The sequence below is a fragment of the Strigops habroptila genome, chromosome 12 (assembly GCF_004027225.2).
Source record: "Strigops habroptila isolate Jane chromosome 12, bStrHab1.2.pri, whole genome shotgun sequence".
NCBI lineage: Eukaryota > Metazoa > Chordata > Aves > Psittaciformes > Psittacidae > Strigops > Strigops habroptila.
Window position 1 is genome coordinate 24,836,982 of NC_044288.2, and position 23,088 is coordinate 24,860,069.

At 40.7% G+C, this 23,088-nt stretch overlaps 1 protein-coding gene across 2 annotated transcripts in view; it reads left to right on the top strand.

Moving 5' to 3' along the window:
• The window catches only part of SLIT3 (slit guidance ligand 3), a 518,327-nt gene that overhangs the window by 383,094 nt on the left and 112,145 nt on the right, over positions 1-23,088 (top strand). For both annotated transcript variants that reach the window (XM_030504413.2, XM_030504412.1), the window contains 4 exons: positions 5,895-6,045; positions 7,106-7,180; positions 16,607-16,750; positions 19,884-20,027. In XM_030504413.2, coding sequence (XP_030360273.1) covers positions 5,895-6,045; positions 7,106-7,180; positions 16,607-16,750; positions 19,884-20,027 — 514 coding nt within the window. The remainder of the gene's footprint in view (positions 1-5,894; positions 6,046-7,105; positions 7,181-16,606; positions 16,751-19,883; positions 20,028-23,088) is intronic.

A 23,088-nucleotide genomic window follows, 5' to 3' on the forward strand; every position in this document is an offset into this window, starting at 1 on the left:
GACTGAGTTTATTACAGATATTCCACTTAATACTGTAAATCGGTATATAATATCAAAGTCTTTAGAAGGTGTGAAGTATTACTTGTCGCTGCTTAATGAAGTACTGTGGATGAATTTATCTGAAGAGCCCATGCTAGAATTGCTGCATTATCAAACCAGTATAGAAACACGGAACTCTGCATCCTCCTTCACTCAAGCCATACAAAATTATTGGCAGGAATACTAGTTAGAGGTATAATTTCTAAATAAATGAGGAGTGGATTCCAGGGTTGTGCGTACTTTGGATGAATCATGGAAGAAGATTAATGGTTCTTTGGTCCATGTTGCATGAGTCACAAAAGAAAATTAATAATCTAATTTTTGTCTCAGGACTCTGGCTAGTTTGGCAGCTTGTGGAGATTGAAGGTTTATTGTGTTAGGTTCACCTAAAAAGCTGCTTTAGCTCCTTTCTTAGATTGTAAAGAGCAACAGTAAATCCAGTTGTCTTACTTTCGTTGCTGTATGCAAACCCACAGTATGAGGCGACCAAGTTAACAGTGTACTTATTTTCTGGAGTTCCCAAGTAACTGTGTGTTGACTTTCTGCATAATAACGCTGGTTCATAGCAAAATGGTAAAGCAGAGCCCCTTGCTGTATTATCTGTCATCTCTGCTCAAGTACTTGCGTTGTTCTCCATGTAGGTAATGAATAATCTACTTAATGCTGACTGTGTTCTTTGGGCAATGCAAACCTCTTCCTAAGGAAAGTGATACTTTTTTAAAGAGCACAAGCATTGACATTCAGTGAAGTCCAGCAGAATGTTCTGAGCAGTTGCAGAGGACAAGTGCTTCCTCTCTCATTTGTGAAGGCTGCAAGAACATTTGAGATGTGACTTTGAAAAGCACCCTCCGCTGGCATAGCTCTGCAGACATTAAAGTCAATGGGAGTTTCATTTCAGTGGGAGCAGTCAAGCCAAAACCTAACACCCTACTTTCCATGTCAAAGTTGCAGGAATGAGTTACAAGAAGTAAAGCTGTTTGAAACAACCCAGGATGTCAGAAAGAGAATGCTTCCATCAGCAAATGATGTACAAAACCCAACAAATATCATGCCAGGAAACAGAATCCCAAAATACTCCCGGTTGCCTTAATAACTCTGTAGTAGCATGTGTGTAGTACCTTGCTGTAAAGTGCAGTCGCAAAAAAGAAAAGCAGTGGTAATTACAGATTGTCAGTGTAAGTGCTACCAGTATGAGAGGCCACTGGGAGCTGAAATCAGCCTCAAAAGGAGCTTGGGGAGCGTTTAATGCCAGAGCTTGGCCATCAGCTCAGAATCTGCTTTAATATGTGCTGCGGTATGTCTGAGATTGCACTTAAATTGCACTTAAATAAATGGAGCAAACCAAACCAGCATTTATACTGAAAGGAGACACCAGGAGAGAGTAAGTAGCTAATAAAGAGCAGAATAGATTGGGCACTCAATATGTGGTGGAAGTTGCACATTCTTCCTGGAAGGAGCTGTTTGCAGTCCTTTGGTAGCATTTTCTATCGTGTTAGTTCTGTCTCTGAATTCGCCTGGGCTCTGTTCTTGTACACTAACCCCAATTGTGCTCCAGGGTGTTCCTGCAGTTATAGCATAAAGGATGACCTCTTGTATCCAGCACCTTTTTGCATGGGTGGAGTGGAGAGCAGCTCTCCGTGAACCTTCAGCTTGTGCTTCTCCATGCTGCTTCCTCTCAACGCTCTTCTCTCTTTGGCGCTGCCTAACTCTGACTCTGGCTGTTCATGGGGTTTTCCTTTGTGCTTGATCTAACCATGTGGTAGAACAATACAAATGGAACATGGTTCTGTCAAGCACCATGGAAGGCTGCATACTCCCTGCCGCATGGCATGCTGGGATACTTCTGCTGTTTTCAGAAGCATCAAAAGGTGAGAGATTCCCCTTTCCTCACAGGAGAACTGCAAAAGGTGAAGTGTTGCTCAACCAGGCTCCTGGGCCCTGCAGGGGGGAGCCCTAGTGATGTTTGCGACAGACTTTCCGGAGGGCTTGCATGCAGAATAACCATTTCTAAATAATTAATCTGTTTAATTGCTCTTAGAAGGAAGAAGTTAGGCATCCTGTTGATTAATATGAATCAAGGGTGATTCCAGACATACCTGCAGAGATGAAAAATCATTTTTGTCTTCTTACCTTATAAATAATGTATGCTACATGTCTCTATTTGAGCGGTCCAGCAAGTCCTTCTAGTTAAGGTACGCTTTGGATGCCATTTCTGTAACAACAAGCTACTTAATGTAACTTTGGACCTCAGCTGAGCAATCCTAATGCACTGGCATTTCATTCTGAAGAAGTATATGGCAGAAGAACTTCAGAAGAGTCTGCAAAGCATTGGCTTTTATCTCTTAAAATGGTCTTATCCAGCAGTTACATAGCACACAGCTGAGCCAGCATGCACAAATGGGCCATTTTAGCTTTGACAGCTTAGATAAGATCTTTAACATACTTGTGCCTAACTTTCCCCTTTGTAAAGTAGCGATAATGACACCTATTCATAAAGGACTTTGAGAGCCTCATACAGAAGTTTTCTTATACAGAAATACTGCCTCATCTGGCAGATTTGTTACATACCTGTTGTGGAGCCATCAGAAGGAGGACATCTGAGATTCTTAGATTAATCTGTAATTACTCATAAGATTTAACAATAGTGATGTGAAACTATGACAATGTACCTCTTTTTTTTTCTGAAAACCTATGAGAATTGTGATCTCATGGTTACATGAAGAAATGAGTGTCAGGGTTCTTGGATTTTTGTCCAAGTTTTGACCCAAGTGATCTCAGTGATAATATTTTTGGTGCCAAATTTGAGGCAGCTGGATCCATCTTTTCTAGAATGAATATATTCAAGCCCCTGTTGAGACAACTTGATTTTTTCCAGAACAGATCATCCAGCACTGCTTTTGTGTCCTTTGGGCAAACCTAAGTTTTAAAAACAACTCTTTTTGCTAAACAATGCTTAAAAAGAAGAATAGGACAAAAAGGTGTTTGTTTCTGCTGCTTAATTTCTCCATGTGGGTATTAGAAAAGCACCTAAATTTGGAAATGTGCTGTTTTGTAGAATGGCATGTGTATTTGTTTTATGATACTGAGGATCTTCAGTGCCCTGGTACCTGATAGTGGTGTGTCCTGGGTTCAGCTGTAACAGTTATTTTTCTCCTTCTTACCGGCTGGGCTTAAACCGCGACATGGTGTCACATAGGTTGTGAAGAGAAGATGTTATCAAGAGTAGCCAGCAATTCAGGTAAACGCAGTTGTCCTCCATTAAACACAGGCTTTGTTGTTGCCTTGGCTACTTGTTTTACAGCAAACAATTCTTTCTAATTTAGGAAATGACCAGAAACTCCCAGGCCATATTCCATCCTGCATCTCTTTTCCATGGCTTTCCACAGGTGGTTCTGTAGTGTGTGAAACGTACTACATACATGTGATGGTTAGCTGCACGTCCTGAATCCAGTCATGTTCACTCAGAGCCCTGCAGCAGTACACTGGTAAAGCCCTGTGCGTAGAAATGGATATACACACTTAAATAGCTCTGCAAACAGATGGCTGAATTTCACATTACTATCCCAGATGGGAATATCTTAATAAAGCAGCCACCTGCCCAAGTAATCTCAAGGCTCAGGTCAAATAGTAAATTTTATCTAGTCTTCGGCAGGTGATTCCTGCTGTCTCACAGTCTAATGGATGACTGAGTACTTGCTGAGCATATATATGCTATTGATTACTTCTGACTCAGTGCTTACCTGGGTAACTGTTACTTAGAAGATCAACTTCTTTTGCTGTAGCATGGAAACTCGTATGGCTTCAGAAGAGTGAAGTCAAAATGTGATAAATGTTCTTTATTTACTTTGCTCGAAAGCTTGAGAGAAAACCAAAACCTGATTCTCACCTTCTAATGTTATATACCCCTTTTTTTCTCCTTCATGAAGCATTCCACTTTCCCAACCATCCTTTTTTTCCCATAGTAAGATGATTCTTGTATCCATCAGTAGGCAAAAAATTATACTGAATAAATTTTTACCTTGTGCAACTTCATGGTGTTTGTGATTATTCTTTCCAGGAAAGCTTTTACAGTAAAAATTAGAAGTGCTTCTTCAAGGGTTGATTTGGGGATTTCCAAGATACTCTGATCACTGAAAAGTTGTGGTGGGTTTTTCAAGGTATACTGTAACTGTGGCAGTCTAATCAACTCTGGTCCTGGCAACCGTTCAGCTTCAGCGTTATTTCCAAGGAATCATAAACAACCAAAGGTACTGTCTCATAGACCTGAGAAAGAAGAGCTGTATGTTCTTGTAGCCAAGCCATAATACACTTATCACTTGACATTTTAGCCTGACTACCAAGCCGGGATTTTTGAGGACTGGAAATCAGTTGGGAGTGTTTGAATGTTTAAATGATGGTGATGCGGGGAACGGCTTAGATTGTATTTTTATAACACTTTAAAATGCCCAGTAATCCCAATATTTTAAGTGCTGTGCTGTCAACCTGTAGAACAATAGTGGTCTGACTTTAGACTTTACAAATTTAGAATTTACGATAAGCATGATAACTTGCAAAGTACTTGGCACCACAGAAGGTAGTGTCCAAAGCGGTATGTGATGTTTCTTATAATCTAGTTCAGAATTACAAAGCTAAACTGGAGTGTATCTGTGGAATCACAATAAGATTGTGATTGCCTGCAAAACTGCTCACTTTCGGTGCATCAGCCTGTGGAGGTAATGTGTAACATGAATTAAATAATAGTGGGTTTAGGTGACTTCTTTTTTCTTATGGAAAATAGCATGTGGTCATAAAATGAGGAGAGCTGTATTTATCTGAGAAGGGGAAGCAGGTGCTGAACGTCATCAAGTCTCTAAAAACAAATTTCAGCTCAGGTTTGAGTCTTTATTGATGTTTTCAGGTTCTTAGAAACGGAACCTGCTCACATCATTCCTGAGAAGGCCTTGCAATTGACTTTTAAAACTCTGGAAAAAGTTAAAAACTACTTCTTGGTAGTTACAATTGTTGGGAATGTCACCGGGTTCCTGAGACAATTCTGGTACTTCCATTATGAAATATTAAGTGAATGGGCAAGTATTGCATGGTAGGGGCTTGGCAACGCTTTGCTTACATACACATTTATTAATGCTCCTGGTTCCTTGTAGCACAGAGATCGGATTTCCAACCTGCTGTTATTAAAAGAGAAAAACCAAACCTGGAAGGGACAGATTAGTTCACTGGGCCTAATTGGAAAAGCATTTCATTAGAATGGGTCAAAAACCTAGTCAGAGACGTCTGGCAATCATGGTATAATGGTACATTAGGGAGTGCTTCTCACTAAGTATGGTCTACCCGTTCCTTAATTAAAATGAAAATGATTTAAACTGCTATTACTTTCCTTTGCTGTTTGTTTAACATAGTTAATAAAGGTATCTAATTGTTGGAAAATTGACAAGATTTTCTTGTAAAAGATTGCTTTCAAACATAACTCCAAGAGCTGAGCTCTGAAAATTTGGGGCTTTTTAATGACATCCGTAAAAATCCTTTGTCATTTGAGTGTGCCACGGCAGCTCCTGCTTTCATAACATCCCTTTTCCTTGTTGCTGGACTAAATGAGGGAAAAGTGACTTTGCTGGAATGGACCTTAACAGGTAGATTTGTTAGACAAGGAATCAATGTGTCAAGGGAAGAGTAAAAAGCGAGAGGCTGGTCTTGGAGTAGCTTGAAAGGTTGCTGAAAAAAGCTCTTTGGCAAGTATTAAAATAGTGTGCAGGAGCTGGAAGCTGACAAGAGGTGGTGCTGAGAATGGATTCCATGAGACCTTTGCTTGCTGCAGTTATCAGAACTGTTTGCTGGAATGTATTTTTCTTTCATTGCAGGGTCAGAGGATTACAGAAGCAAATTCACTGGGAAGTGTTTCATGGACCTTGTCTGTCCCGAGAAGTGTCGCTGCGAGGGAACAATTGTAGACTGCTCTAATCAAAAACTCACCCGATTACCCAGTCACCTTCCTGAGTATACTACTGATCTGTAAGTGCTGGCTCTCCACGCTGTGCTCAGCAGGGAATGTTGAGTTTCCTACATTCTAAAGGCTATAAAAGGGACTCAGAGCATTTCAAGAAGGCACCTTCTTTAATCCCTGTGTGAAAGAGGGGAAGTTAATTTATTTCAAAGGAGCACCACAACTCTCTTATTTCCTTAGCATTCATGCCAACTGTGGGGATGAGAAAGGAGCCATGGCCCTGTTCATCAGCTGCCTGTGTGAGTCTTCTTGAAGTGCTGCCCTGTTATGTGGCCCAAGCTGTCTGGTTCCTTTCCATTCTACCTTTGAGCCCTTTGGCTTTGCATCTGGTCATTTTTACTTAAGAAGTGGATTAACCCTTTTGAGTTAAATCTGTGATCAGGAATTCTCCATCTCAACAGTGCCTACTGCTTGAGTGAAATGTTATGTTAGTATCCCCTTCAAACACAATTCTCTTTTTGTGTTAATATTCTTATTGTACTTCTATTTAAAGCCCCATAGAAATTGTTGATCTGAAGTTAAGATAGAAAAATGTGAGAGACTACCAGAAACACAGCGAAGTCTCTACATAGAAAAATGGAGCTACATGTAATCAGAGAAGAATTTTGCATGCCAAGCGTGCAAGCCAGTGGCCTTTGCACTGATTTTGAAGACCAGTAGACTTTGATGGGAAAGAACCTGAAATCAGATCCCTTCTGTTTACACAGGCTGCATCTCCAATTGCATGTCTTCTGTAGCAGAATGCATGAGGGAAATTTAGTCATGCAAACAAGGCTGTGTAATGGTTAAGGTTAATAATCCCTTATCGTGTGCATTGGGAGAAGGAGGCATTCTGATACTGTCCTTTAGCATTACACTCTTAGAGGCATCTGAAGCTTTTACTATAGAAACTCTTCTATGTTCCCTTTCCTTCAAAGCCAAACTCTTTTCACTCTGGCAGTCTGAGATGGCAGATAGTATCCTGCTTAACAAAGGTCATAGTTCTCTGTGTGGCAGCCCTGTATGTCACAGAGATATATCTATAGGCATCTGTGAAGTATTAAATGTCTCTTTGTTTGTTCCTATCAGGCGTTTGAATGACAATGATATTTCTGTTTTGGAAGCCATTGGACTCTTCAAGAAATTGCCCAACCTTAGAAAAATGTAAGTTTGACTCACTTCCTTGTTAGAACACACGTTGCCTTGGACTGTAAGGAAGGGGGAAGGGATGTTTTTTTTATAATTTAGTACTGCAGTAGCAGAAATCACTTTTTAAATGTGAATTTAAGGAAACTGAATGAGTTGCCTGTTAGATGGACAGGCCCAGGTAAACCACAGTGACACATGAAGATCCCTAGGCTGACATTTCACTATTCTTTAGGCTATATTTGTTAAAGTCTTTGACTCATGGAGACTGGAAGGAATTCTGTCCTAGAATATATTCAGATGTGTGCTTATTGTTAGCAATGGCTACAGAATTTAGCATCTTGGTTTTGTCTTTTGAATGTGTTGTGTGACTCCAACTAGTGTGATTGTTTCAAATAGTCAAAGGAAAGTAATATTACAAGGTACAGATGATGGCAGCTTCTTTTAATCATTATCGTTTTAGAAAGGAGACTCATTTAGCTAATTTAGAGATCAGTCATTCAAATATGATTCTGTTAACAGCCTGAGTCTTGGCACTGTACAATGTCTATATTTAATAAGAGCTGTGTTTTGAAAAGAGGATAATATGTTAGATACCTCCTGATAGTCTTCTAAATGGATCTTTTTGAAGTTATTTAAAGTTTTAACCCTATGGCCCCATTGCTAATTTCTCATCTAACTGTTTGCTTTAGTAAGATTTTATTGCTCGAGTCAAGGTAATTCAGGGAAACCAACCAACCAGGCTTTTTCTTCTGCATTCATTTCACGTGGTTACTACCATCTGGAGCTTCCTCACCACTGGAATCCGTGTAAGATCTATAGGGCTTTGGAGGCCACTGTAGTGGGATTCTTATGTCAGTTTTATTTCTGCAGGAGCTTCAGTTGCAGCACTGCAGGTTTGGGAGTGGGGGTTGTGTTTGTGCAAGTACAGGCCACCAGGCTTGGGGAATTAATCATATATGCCAGCTTCATAGCTTATGAATGATCCATAAGTTGTAGCTACGGTGCACTTAGAAAAGGCTGTTGACATTGTTGAAGTGCTGTTTTGTCTGTGTAAGTAGATAGTCAATGAGAATGAAAAATGTGTGGTGTATAGAAGTATACACAAGTTGGAAAGCATCTGTCCTCATGAAACCTTCAGGATTTAGGTTTGGAAGATTGGAGAAGTGTAAGAGCTGGAAGAATTTAAACTTAATACAGGCAAATTCTGGCTCTGTCCTTTCTGTTCCCATCAGTCACTCAGGTGCCTCAACAGGGCTGCACTGTTGTGCATAAATGCAGCATGAAAGAGTTACAAGAGGTTTTTTAAGAGGTTTTGTTTCCTATGAAACAAAAGATTTTTCTGCTCTGTAGAGATTTTTTGGTAGGAGATGAAAACTGAGGTGTGCAGCTGCAGTTCAGAGGGATGGCAAAAAGAACTTGTGCCCTACAACTTAGAAGAGGTCTCTTTCATGCAGATTTTAAGTGGAAGCCTCCAAGCAGAGGCTCTTAAGGTAATCTTTGTAGTTAAGCTAATTTCTCTTTTTCTACCTGACTGGAAAGAAGTATCTCAATTTGAATAAAGGGATTTTCTGCAAAGGGTTTTTTTTGTGTAAAAGTGGAGCAACATTTCAACCATAAACTTTAAAAGCTAGATGAGACTTCTTTTTCCTAGTTCTCCTAGTTCCATTTTGTGAAGGGACAGGGTTACCAGGAAAAAACAAACAAGAAAACACCCCTTTTCTTCTATGTGATTATCTGCCTTTCACTCAGTATCCTTCTGCTAATAATAAGAATATATGCAAGAAGGGAAATGTAGGAAAATACCAGTGGATGGGATTGCCACTGCTAACGGTCCTAATGCAGCAACTCCATGTGTGTGTGGCAGGAGTGTGACGCTCTTCATTGAGCTGCTGTTAAATTAAGGAGGAAGAATAGTGATCAAACCACCAGTATCATAGAATATAAAATCATAGAATGGCTTAGGTTGGAAAGGATCTTAAGATCATCCAGTTCCAACCCCTGCCACGGGCAGGGACACCTTCCACTAGAGCAGGTTGCTCCAAGCCCCTGTGTCCAACCTGGCCTTGAATACTGCCAGGGATGGGGCAGCCACAGCTTCTCTGGGCACCCTGTGCCAGCACCTCAGCACCCTCACAGGGAAGAACTTCTGCCTTATATCTAACCTGAACTTCCCCTGTGTAAGTTTAAACCCGTCACCCCTTGTCCTATCACTACAATATCTCTGTCCTGAGAGACATCGGAAGATGTCATCTGAAGAAGAATCTGAAATGAAAAAAAAAAATCTCTGGAAAATTAGCTCCTAAAATTCAAATTTTCCAAAAAAATGTGTCTTATAGTCTCCCTGGATGTGACAGAAATCTTAAAGCTCTGTTAAAGACTAAAAAGTTCAGCCAAATCCTAACACAGTGAAGATGTATCCTTTGAATAAAGCACCTACATGATAGTTACCAGTTAACAAGTTTGAAATCAGAATGTGAGTTCTTTGGTCTTTCCACAAAAAGATTACCAGAGTTTTGAGACATGGGAACAATGGTATTTTGATCAGCTTTATTTCCTGGAGTAGGTGAACTTCCTTCCTTTGTTTAAAAAAAAAAAAAGGAAAAAGAAAGCTAAGAAGTATCTACCTCTAAACATGAGAAGGACATCATCTGTCAGCTCATTCTCTTGGATATTGCAGATGTTATAAAGTAAATATATACAAAGAAAAAGGAAGTGTCAGACCACCTTTGCAAGAGGTGGTGCTGCCAACACTACCTCTAATGTATAATTAGCTTTTGGGGTGTAATTAGTTTGTAAATATTCCTCCTAAGCTGAACCTTATTTTATGATGTGTCAGCCAAGGTTTTAATACATTTTAATGTAAATCAAAATGGAATTCTTGATATAGAAATGTAAAGGTCACAGACCCATAATGCAAAGTTATGCTGCGTGTTATTTAGGACTTAAATTGCTGAGATTCCCTGGCTGGTTTTTAAAAGGTTAATATGTCTGCATATGCCTTTTAAAAAATAAAACGTGACATATCGACTTCAATAATTAGCTGCAAAATCCCATTTACATGATGCTATTTTATAACCTACCTTTTAATCCATCCTTATATTTAATGTTTTTTGCAGTAGAATAAAAAGGTGGTGTCCATTCCTGTAAACAAATCTAACCCGGTCCAGAAGTGATTTACTGGGTTCTCCAGTGGGTTTTCCAGTCTGCCCTGAATGTTGTTGTTTTCACTGCGTTCTTACCATACTACCTCACTGGATCTCACAAGTGCGAAGGGATGACTTGTCTCTACAGCTTAAGTCACATCACAGTGACTTTCAGGCTGCAAGAGCTGTGTTGCCAGTGTTTTGCAGGGCGGTTAGAAAGGAGCAATTTGAATCTGCTTGAAGTGAAGTTCAACCAAGCCAAGTGCAAGGTCCTACACCTGCGTCAGGGCAATCCCAGGCACAGCTACAGGTTGGGCAGAGAAACGGTTCAGAGCAGCCCTGCGGAGAAAGACTTGGGGGTGTTGGTCGATGAGAAACTGAACATGAGCAGGCTTCAGTGTGTGCTTGAGCCCAGAAACCACCCGTGTGCTGGGCTGCATCAAAAGGAGCATGACCAGCAGGTCAAAGGAGGTGATCCTGCCCCTTTGCTGTCAGGAGACCCCACTTGCAGCACTGTGTGCAGTTATGATGTCCCCAGCATAAGAAGGACATAGAGCTGTTGGAGCAAGTCCAGCGGAGGCCACGAGGATGATCAGGGACTGGAGCACCTCCCGTATGAAGACAGGCTGAGAGAGTTGGGGCTGTTCAGCCTGGAGAAGAGAAGCTGCATGGAGACCTCAGAGCAGCTTCCAGTAGCTGAAGGGGGCCTACAAGGATGCTGGGGAGGGACTCTTCATCAGGGATTGTAGCGATAGGACAAGGGGTGATGGGTTGAAACTGAAACAGGCGAAGTTCAGGTTAGATATAAAGAAGAAGTTCTTTACCGTGAGGGTGCTGAGGTGCTGGCACAGGGTGCCCAAGGATGTTGTGAATGCTCCATCCCTGGCAGTGTTCAAGGCCAGGTTGGACGAATTCTTGGGTGACATGTTTTAGTGTGTTGTGTCCCTGCCCGTTGCAGGGGTTGGAACTAGGTGATCTTAAGGTCCTTTCCAACCCAAACTGTTCTATGATTCTAAACACAAGGCAGCATTTCTGAGCTCCATCAGAGTGGGAGCACAACCATGACTTGGGGTTTTGGGGATGTCCTGTCCTTGTGAGATAGGAAGGCTCCAGGATCTGCTGCCCACCAGCAGCAGAGCAGAGCTGAAAGCATCTGCCTTTTACAGAGGAGCATGTTACCCAAGGGAGATCTTCTTACTCCACACAGCAAGATCTCGCATCAGGCAGGGGTGAGGGGCAACATCACCATTCATGGCGGTCAGGTTTTTACTTTTGTGGAAGGGAGCAGTTCTTTCCTCGCAGCAGCTGCCAAATTCAGCCTGAAACAAGCCCTGGGGGACCCCATGGCTCCCTGGGACTGCCTCAAGTTTTTAATCAGTGCAGAAATCCTCCAGTGTTTGGGGGCTCCCATGGCAGTGAGACCCTGGAGGGGTCTTCTGGCCATGGCAAACAACTTCAGGCTCCAAACCCCCCTGGGGACCTAACTCGGTGGGAGCACAGAGATACCCTTGCTTGCTGAAATGGGATGCTGACCCACAGGCACAGGCTGCAGCTCCAGATGGCAGCTCCAGAGCCTGCCCGTTCCCTGGTGCCTACAGGAGATCAGTGGGACCAGCAGCTGTTTCTGTAGAGGTAAAAATGGCAATGAGCTCACATTCAAACAAGAAGACGAACTGCCATGCTTCATGCACTGCTGGGGAAGGAGGTGACTGGCTTCTTTGCCAAAATAACAAGAACAAGAACAATTATTTACCTCAGAACCTGAAAGGATCCTTTAACAGCTCATTCTGTTGCCTCTTGCCAAAGTTGCAAAAGTGAACATGAAGTATGGTCTTACAATAGGAAGTGTCAGGCTGTCTTGGCAATAGCTGGTACTGCCAAACCCACCTCTAGTGTATCATTGCCTTTGGAGGTTTAATTTGTCTGTCAGTATTTCTCCTACATTGAATTTCATGGAGTGTCAGCCCAGGACTTCACACATTTCACATGCAAAATAAAATTGAATCATTATAAAGTTTGCAGTCTAGCAGTCAGTTCAAAAACAGCATCTCAAGTTTCTTGGGGAGGTAAAAGTAGTTTGTGTCCTTGGAAACAGCTGTTACCTGCTGTTCATTCCCCTAAGCATGAATTTTGCCATGGCAATGGAGGTTCCACTCATCCGTCACTTGTTCTGCAGAGCAGAGTTTATTTTCTGGAAACTGTATTGTGGAGAGCAAGACCAGCAGGTTGAAGGAGGTGATCCTGCCCCTCTGCTCTGCCCTGGTGAGACCTCACTTGCAGCACTGTGTGCAGTTCTGGTGTCCTCAACATAAGAAGGACATGGAGCTGTTGGAGCAAGCCCAGAGGAGGCCACGAGGATGAGCAGGGGCTGGAGCACCTCCCGTATGAAGACAGGCTGAGAACATTGGGGCTGTTCAGCCTGGAGAAGGGAAGCTGCGTGGAGACCTCAGAGCAGCTTCCAGTGGCTGAAGGGGGCTACAAGGATGCAGGAGAGGGGCTCTTCATCAGGGACTGTAGTGATAGGACAAGGGGTGATGGGTTCAAACTGAAACAGGGGAAGTTCAGGTTAGATATAAAGAAGAAATTCTTTACTGTGAGGGTGCTGAGGTGCTGGCACAGGGTGCCCAGAGAAGCTGCGGCTGCCCCATCCCTGGCAATGTTCAAGGCCAGGTTGGACACAGGGGCTTGGAGCAACCTGCTCTAGTGGAAGGTGTCCCTGCCCATGGCAGGGGAACTGGATGAACTTTTAGGTCACTTACAATCCAAACCCAAAGTCTGGGATTCCATGATTTCGACTCATTGTGTGCCTCATTTTTTTTCCAGTGAGGCCATCAGTCTGCTCTGCTGGATGAATGTAGGAGTGTCACTGGGTGTGCTTCACTGTCTGTCTGTAGTACTTAAGACTTTCAGTGCCATCCTGTGTCTGAGAACAGCTTGCTGTGGTGGTGGTTCTTGGGGGAAGGTAGCAATGAATAGCATCCTGGAATGTTAAAATTGACCCAGCAGGTCCAGCAGCATGAATGATTCTGTGAAGTCTGACTAGAATCCAGCTTGTTCTATGTTGAAGTTATAAGGCCAACAGAAATAATACTATTATAAACCGTAGCCATAAAGTAAATAAAATCTGACTGGAAAGTGAGCTGTGTGAGCAATGTCACCTTGATACCTCCTTGAATCTGCTCATTTCCTATTCACAGCCCCACATAAAGTAAACCCAGGCTTTCTGAAAACTTCTTTTGACCTCTTACCCAAAAGAAAAGTTTGGAAATAGGATTAAACGTTGTCACCAGGGTAAATCAGGAGTCCTTATGGAAACAATAACCTTTCTTGAGTGACCAGGTTGCCGTAGGTTTCCATTTGGGCCCTGCCAGAGGGCACAGGTATCTTGGGAAATCCTCAAGATCCATTTTCATTGTTTTCCAGTATGTCAAGAATTCCTCACAGAAGCTCAGCATTGTAAGAGGATGGGCTTTTCTATAATAGACTTTGCTGTAAAGCCTCAGAAGTGTTTTTCTGATTAAAAATAATTAGATAAATTCCTTGTCAAGTGCCATGATCATATATTAAAAATTCTTTAGTGCTGGGAAGGATGAAGTAGAGCTTTCCTGAGCTGCAAAGCAGGCCAAAGTTTCAGTGCCTTCAACTTTCAAGGTTTCTATCAGCTGATCATTTTTGCTGACAACTGTAGACTGAAAAGTACGTAATTCCTCATGTTTGTTATTTGAGTAGGTCAGGATTCCAGGACACATTTATATTTTTTTGTAGTAAATAAGTGCTGTCCTCTACCTTTTCTTTGTTGTTGTTGCTACATTCCATTATGGGAAGCTTTAATTCAGGAAGACAAATAAAGAAATCCAGGTTGACAGACCATCTGCTTTGACAATCATAGAATCCCAGACTGATTTGGGTTGGAAGGAACCTTAAAGCTCATCCAGTTTCACCCCCTGCCACGGGCATGGACACCTTCCACTAGAGCAGGTTGCTCCAAGCCCCGTCCAACCTGGCCTTCTTTGCCTATTTATTGTTGTAAATATTGTCTCTTCTCTGCCTTGCAACTTGCAAGTTTCACCATAGCATTTGATCTTGGATTTTCAAATCTTTTGCATGGGAAAGGTTTACAGAACTGGCTTCTCCTAACACTGCTAGCATATTTTTGGATAGTTTTGTATTGTTGAAATGATCAGACATTATTAACTTCGCTGAATGAACTTGCATATCTACAGGAGTTCTTTGGCAGCAATGAAAATTCAGATGGTTTGGATTAAATAAAGGTGCCAATTCCTTTACAAATTATAGCTGGCCTTTTTTCTCCAGTATTTGCTCTTTTTATTGCTTTGAATCATCCATTAAACTTGCACCCATGTGACTAAATATCTTTTAGATATTAAAAATAACTAATAAAACTTTGTAACTACAAGTATGTCAGTTTGCAGTCTGTGAATTGAAAGTCAAAGTCTTTGTGTATTGTAGTAACTCACCCTCCCTTCCCACCACAAACATTTATTTATTTATTCATGTATTTTTGTGCAAATACGCCTTATGACATGATCTTTACCAGGAAAGGGATCATTGGGAGCATGTCTTTATGCCAGTATTCAAAAGAGATGCTGAGCTATAAGTATTTCCACTAGAGAAATAGCTGAGGCCCAAAATTAAATGCATATGTCAGAATATCCTTCCTTGACTTGCTTTGACATTAAACATAAACTCTTCAAGTGAGTGTTAGCACAAAGTACTAAACTTCTGGAAAGCAAAATCTGCATGTAAGTATTTCTATATGTTTTAATGTTGTTTTTGGCTGATAGCTGGCATACTCCTATTCTTCCTGATCACAGAATGCTCAAGAGGTGATGGGCCACATGCTGTAGGGCCCACTATCTGACAGTTGTTCAGCAAACATGAACCAGCGTTCTCAAGTTTCCCACATGAAACACAGATCCAAGACTTGGCTTTCTTTTATTAAGTGATGACTTCTGCAAAAAGCAAGACCCATATTATTTCTATCTGAGGCCAAGCTGTCCTGTTCCCATGTCTTCTGTCAACTTTTACCCCAACAAGATTGCCCTGTTCTTCTGAGCAGTGGCCCAGGTGTTAATCTGATATCTTGTCAGTTGTTTTATATCACCTGGACTTGGAGTTTGAAACTACTACTCATGCTGCGTGTGTACTGGGATCATTTCTGGAATAATGTGCTATTCAGTATGAGTAATAGTGTTGGAATTTGACATCTTCTTGGGAGCAAAAGCATATCTTTTACTTTCTCCTTTTTTGTTATAGGCAGTAAAATGAAGAATAGTGTTTCCTGTCAGGAACCTAAACAAATAGGATTATTCATCATAATCTATACAGGGCATCATAGGAGATGCTTGAAGGACTGAAGCCCAAGGTTTTAATGTGCTTAAGGACTTTTATAGAAATGTTTTAAATAATTAAATGCCATTTATTTTAATGCATCTCTAAAGGTGTTTTGTCATTCAGAAGTTGTCTATTCACTGGGTTTTGCACAAAGATGAAATATTCAAAAGATAAATTTTGCATTTCATCAGAATTTCATTTGACTTTGTAGACTGAAGTTTTCCCAGGCTGATCTGTGCGCAAACATCTTGAGACTCTATAGGCAGAGTAAATATTTAGAAAATAATGCTGTGTATTGCAGAAGCTGTGAATTGAGAATTAAGTGCTACTCATTTCGTTCTGAGAGGTGGTGTTAAATTTAAGTGCCTGGGAGTTCATGAGTGCAAATATTAGAATTTACATCAGGTACATGCAGTCACACAGGTTTGTATGTTACTCCTATGCTCGGTTTAAAAAGAGTAAAGGTCTTAGTACATGAAATTAAAGTGGGCCTTATTTCAATGTGTGACACCTATTTCCATGGTGTCACACACATGTGTCACGCATGATGTCACATTACGTGATTCTTGCCAGGTGAGCGCCCAGTTCCAAGCATGGTCCATAACTTCATGGACATAAATCAGATGTTAGAAACCCCCACTTATTGTATCCCTGAGACCTTTATAAGCAAGAATGACATGAGGTGTAAAAGCTGGTAATACTATTAATTTAAAGGCTCGTGATATATCTGATGTAACTGTGGTCTTGAAGAGTGAAGGCAAACTATGTGTAAGTACAGTAGGTACACTTTTGAGCTTCTGTATGCTCCTCTTGCTGAAAGAATGTCTCTAGGTAACTACTAAAAGGCACATATTCTTCCTGTCTTCCTCCTTCCTGTGTGGTGACATATGTTTGGAGTAGAACACTAATAACTTTCTTATTGTGACTGGCTGTGTCCTTCCAGAAATCTAAGCAACAACAAGATCAAGGAGATCCGAGAAGGCACATTTGACGGAGCTTCAGGAGTACAGGAGCTGATTCTGACAGAGAATCAACTGGAGTCAGTGCATGGACGGATGTTTCGAGGCCTCACAGGGCTAAAGACATTGTAAGTGCAAAGACCTGGCTTTCTCAGTTCCTCTAAGTTGAGTGGGAGTGCTCAAGTTCAGCAATGCCTGCTAAAATATCTGTCTCTTGACAGCAAGCTCCAAGGCAGGGTCTTGCATCACTGTCATGAAGTCTTTGATATATTTCTAGCCCTGGGTAGGCTTGAGGTTTATCTGCTATTTCTGTAAAAAAGCAGATTTTCAAAAATTTCAAAAGTAACATGATGGTGAAATTCATGGTCAAATGGGGGCACCTTTAATCATTTAAAACTTCTATTATTTTGTTTTTTCATATGGAAACAAAGCATGTAGGAACACATTTGCAATCTCTTAAGCCATCCTTCCACTCAGCCTCCACCCAAATTGGAACTATTGGTCTGCTTAAACCAAACCCCAGACTAGGCTCTTTTAGGAGCCTAAAAGATTTTTAATATCCTACAAACTATAAGAAATCAGTAGGTAAAAGAAAGACTGAAGTTATTACTGCCACCCAAACAGGTAGAGCTAAACGACTTCAGGGCAGGCATAACCAAACCATTACAGGTCCTGCTGGCAGAAGGTAGCTGGCCACTCACTCTGCACCAAGTGTAGTAGCCCACAAGCACAGGTATGGCTTTGGACTAGCCACAGCATGCTCTTTCTTGCCCATACCATGTACCATAAAAATGGTGTGGGTATACTATTCATGTGGTTGTGGTTGGGGAGAGTGTGAAGGAGACACAGAGCCCAGATGCATAAGAAATCAGTTTGTATTACTTTTGTCCTTAGACAACTGCTCTGATTTATTTCTGAGAACTAACACACATAAACTCATAGTTCCTAACACTAATTTATCTTCATGTTAAAAGTTACATTGGAAGAGGAATCATAAACAAGATTTCAAGATGATGTTTAATCCACCCCATCCACCATCCTGAGAAGCAGTCAGAGACTAGGCTTCTGGTGGCAGCAAAGGCTTGTGCCAGACAGTATTTATGCTGTGTACATAAAAAATACATCTCTTGCATAGTCTTCCCTGCTGTGGGAAAAAAGCACTTGACTAGGTGGATGCTGTCAGTAAATAGACTCTAGGAATCAAATGCAATTTAAAATCTGTGATTTATTCATTAGCAACAAATACTTATGTTACAGAATATCATGGCATGATTACTTCAATCCCTACTCAAGTGTAAAAAGAAAGCTTCCCTTCAAGGACTTTGGCCTGTAATGATGAATAGGGAACTTTTCATTTGCTGTTCCTGTAACACTTTTTTTCTGTGGTTACAGCCATCTGTTCTTTAATTTAACATATGCACTTTAGTAAGGGATTTGAAAATAGCGCCCATAGATACTAAATTAATTTTTATACTGTAAAGCAGCCTGTGGCAGTGCTCCTAAACAAAATTCAGCATTTTTTAATAAAAAGATGCTTAACATTCAAGCTATCCTGCTGACCTGACCTACATTTCCCCCCATCCCATACAGCAGTCTAAATATACACAGCACGATATGAGGATCTGTAAGTATAAGTTTTCCTTCAGGAAGGGCACACAGTGTGCTGTGAACCGTGATTCAAAACCAAAGGTTTTGGCTTGAGGAATATATATTTCTATGCATTAATTGACTTTCTTTGAGCATTAAGATTGTGATCTTTTATAAAGAGGCCCCAGTGGACAGGGTCGTGGTCCAGTTTTTAAAAGACTGTTTCCTGACATGTAATAAAGCACTGTGCAAGATTGGCATCCAAATTCAGTCGTCCCATCTTGCAGTACTACTGTCTGATACTTTACATACAGAATTGAGATGTTTCCTACTGTTGCTAAGGCCTTACTTCTCCTATTTACTATCCCTTTCATTTTAGAGCTTGTGGTCTTGACCAGGCTTTCAGGCAGCTTAGTACTCCATATGTAAGGGGTGTGGGTCTGAGCCCTTCGATGCTTTTCTGGCACAGTTTCACCCCAGTTGCAAGACCAGAACTGTTGAGACTGTGGAGCCTGTGATGGTAAATGTACCTAGAGAACAGTAAATCAAAAGCAGTGTTATGTTCAGGTCTTAAACACTGAATGTTTGTGATTACACTGTGAATTTCTTCCCAGCCATATCTAATCTCTCTTTGGTATTTTTCAAGTATCTATTGATGTAGCATCTGAGTGCCCATCTGGCAGATACCAATCTGAGATTTAAATCCAGACTTCTAAGGGAGCCTGAATTTTCGTTGTTCACTGCATGAATTTGATACCAGGGAATTAACCAGGATCAATTCACTGGAACAGCAGCATGAGCTGCATATATTTTGTGGATTTTTGGTAGTATGCTTTAATTACTGGGTAATTTTTCACCTAAGTAGAAATATCACACCAGTGTAATGATGTTTACAGCCCCAGATGTTGATTGGCATGGAGTGTAGCAAACACACATGAGCCTTTTTTGCTGTAGAGTGAAAAAAGATACTACAGCCTTTCAGATTAATTGGGTTTTATCGTCTAGTTCATTGTTACCATAACAACTCAGAGAGATGTATCATCCAAAACACAGCATTGATTCATCTGATGCAAACATTAAACAAAGACCATTTTATAGGATGGTTACTGCTTTCTATCTTGTCAATTAATGAGTATAATGACATTTCAAAGCTTGTGTTAGGTCTGGAATTCTTTCCTAAGCTATTCCTTGATTTCTGCTGAGGATGCTGTTTCCTTCCATACTTACGCAGTGTGGATTACAAAAAGCATCCACAACAGGAGTAGATGGGATGCAGCCAGTATTGTGATTATCACACATTTCTGGCAGTCTTTCTCAACTGACCTCTGAAACACCTCTTCACTCTCAGGTATTCACTAAATGAAGACTTTAGTTTTTATTTCAAGGTTGCCACTAGTCGTAATTTTAATTGCATCCTACTTTGAGATGTGGATCATCAGCCTCTAATGTTGTGTGGAAGAAGGGCATTTTAAATTCATGAGACAATGTTTACATGAATGTAGCCCTCCTATAGCTGTGTTGTACTTCAGCAATCAATAAAAACAGAGCACAGTGCTTGCCAAAGCATTCATTGATGCCCTAGATAAAGGACCTCTTATCCTGAAATCATACACCGCCATCCTCGCCATCCCATCACCCCCCATAGTTCCTAATTCCCTGTTTTAATCCTTGCAGGATGCTGAGGAGCAACTCTATCAGCTGTATAAACAATGACACCTTTGCTGGACTGAGCTCAGTGAGGCTTCTTTCTCTGTATGACAATCACATCAGCACTATCACCCCCGGAGCCTTCAGCACATTAGTCTCTTTGTCTACAATGTAAGTTATCTTGTTACGGTATGAACGTGGAATGATGCTGTTATTCTGTGCTTTTGCAAAATCAAACTACTTATTGTTCATATACAGAAAACCTCATTTAGGGAAAGAAAACCCCGTCCTACTGCAATTGCAGGTTTGAAGGATTCAAGGTGGGATTTAAGAAAACAGTTGAAAAACATCAGAATTGCTTCAGCTGGAGTGGCTTAAAAAACTTGGAGGCCTCCAGGCTGGGGCAGGGTGACTCTTGTGCTGTGTCGTAGCTTATTCAATGCACAGCAGAAGTTCATGTAAAACAAGCTCTGCAGTTTCAGAAGTGCATAGCTTATCATACACTTTAGGTCCCTGAAGCTGCTTTAGTTTCAGTACAGTCTGATTTTGTAAGAGCAGCTTTCTTGGATTTCGATTAGATTAGTTAAATATCAGAAGAAATCTACCAGCTAATGCTTAGACTTTCAGAAGAGCTTAAGAGGACAAAATACTCAAGTCCTGCTGAATGTGAATTTGAAAATCCCATCTTAAGCTGTCTGATAAGCCTCCATCCTTCTTTGAAGTACTTCCCTTGCTTCTTAAATATGTTTACATGCTTTCTGTAGTGTGTCCATTTTAATAAAGTGCAGACTGATAAATATGGAATGAAAGTCTGCCCTTTGTTTCCAGCTGTGAATGGGGCCCCTGATGTTGCTGTTAATGGAAGTTGCCTGACCTGAAAATACACCCTAATTGTCCAGTCAAAATAAACTGTTGGTGCTACTGTATTTCAGGTTTTTAAAGCATTCCCCATCATGTTTGGGGGGAAAAAAGTGGTGTTAAATCTCAGCTATTTTGTTGCTTATACTTTCGTTCTGTTGTTATAACTTTTCACCAGCAAATCAGCTCTCATTTTGACATTAGCTTCATGCACCATAAAGAACTTTTCTTCCATTTACTTTCTGTAGTCCCAAAAGCCTCCTTGAAATTGATGGTCAAAGAGAGAGACACAACCACATTCATTTTATTGACTGTTTTCAAGTCAGTGTTCAAAGCAAGTGCTGCTTGCTGAAAGCTTGTTCTCCCTGTGCTAGAGGCAGTGCCTGCCTGCTGCTCCTGCGCTTGCATCCTTAATAGCTGTGACTCTGAATCAGTCTGTAAAGTCCCTACTTTGTTTGCACAGAAGCATGTTTGTCATGTTTTGTTAGAAGATAGCCCATTTTTTTCTATTTTCAACTGTGGATGAGGTTTATTACAATTTCTAACAACAGCAATTAGAGCTGCTGTTAATTAGAATGCCTTGCTTTGGCAATGATTTCTAATCATGCTGGTCATGGCAGGTTCCTAGCTGTGTCTTGATGAAAAAGTTTGTTCTTTGGCACATTTTCACCCTGTGCTTGATCTACAGGCAGGAGAAGGGGTGCTTTTCACTTCTGTAGGCATTGGTTAAAGGCCATAGTGCTATTTCACATATAAATGCAAAATTCAGATGTATTCATTTCCTAGCAGTACTCCACTGTAGGTGGATGTATTAGATGACACCATCACTGAAGATAGATAGTATGACTGCTTTTCCTGTTCAACCCACACTTTGGGAGTTAATCGGGTATTGTAATGACTTATTTTTGCATCTATTAATGTGAGCCAGAAATTCATACAAAGTTTATCATTTCCATTTTTATCTTGGCATATTTACAGCACTAAAAACTGTTGCTCCTTTTGTTATTGCTCTTTGTGGCTCAGCCTCATGCATATTATCAAAACACAAACAGCTCTGGAAATAATGCCATGATGAATGGTTATGGTTATGGTTAATACATGTATTTTGTAAGTTATTGGTAAAAAAAATAGGAGGTTTTTGTTTGTTACTAGTCAAACTAGCTACTGTAGCATTCTAATTTCAAGTGTGCCTGCACTTCTGCATACAAAGAGTTCAGTCATGTCTTTCAGTCCTTACACACTCAAGTGGGCATATTTGCGAGCAGAACTGGTTTTCCATTAATTATTATTCTGATAGCTGCATGGAGCCAGAATGAGAACTGGTTCATCAGAATGACATGAAACTGTTCTAGAATAAATGTAACCCAAATTCCAGGATACGTTTTCAACCTAATTTCAACAGTATGCAGATGAGTTTCAGTATGTTTGTCTAACAGGTCACTAGAATCTATTTAAATCATTAATATTATATGGTTTCTTTCAGTTTTTAAGAGACACTTGCAGTTGGATATGCATATTTCATTCCTCAGGACTTCTGTTCCCCCATGATTTTAGAAATATGTCTATGTGCTTGAGTAAACACTTGTGAATTTAATGTTAGTACAACATCTTTGCTAAAAGCTTGATTGCTTTGCTTCTGTTTGAGTGGTTAAATCACTGCCTTACATGTAGGAACTCTGATTGCTAATGATGAATTTTTATAACAATTTGTCTGCCCAACATTACTGTGTGTGACCTGAGAACTCCACTTGAATAGCCAGATTCCAAAATTAAGCTTTTGCAAGTAATTGGCCTATCAGTTGCTTTTCAAGTAGGGAATCTCTTGTCCCGCATGATCCGTTATAGAGAGCCTTGATCTTACATTTTTTCCAAAAGTTGCATCAGTCTTGCCATGGGAAGTACACAGCGACATGTTTAAACTTCATACTATCTTAAAGCAACAAATCATTCTGCAGTTGGACAAAGAACAAAATCTAGGTGTTGCTAAAGTGTGTAAAGCTGCACCAGGAGGATGTGTGTAATGCGTGACAAGAGAAATTTGTCAGAGTTTCTTGGATTTCAAAACAGAACATTTGTTTCTCTATTTATTATTTTTATATGTAAAACCTGATTTCTTAGTTCCTAAGAAAAGCATAATCCAAATTCTAATCCAAGGATTTAATAAATTTTAGGTCATGTGTTAACCTGTGCTGGCCAAGAAGAAAGTGAGGGTTTTATGGATCGTTACTGGTGGCCGTTTGTCTGTAGAAAGGGATCATTACTGTTCAGATGGGAGCATTTTCTGATTTACCATTTGAATGCTTTTGAGAGTTTTGGTGTGTCCCAGCAAGTTGCTCTCTATATGTGCAAAATGTTCTTTACATTCAGAGCTGCT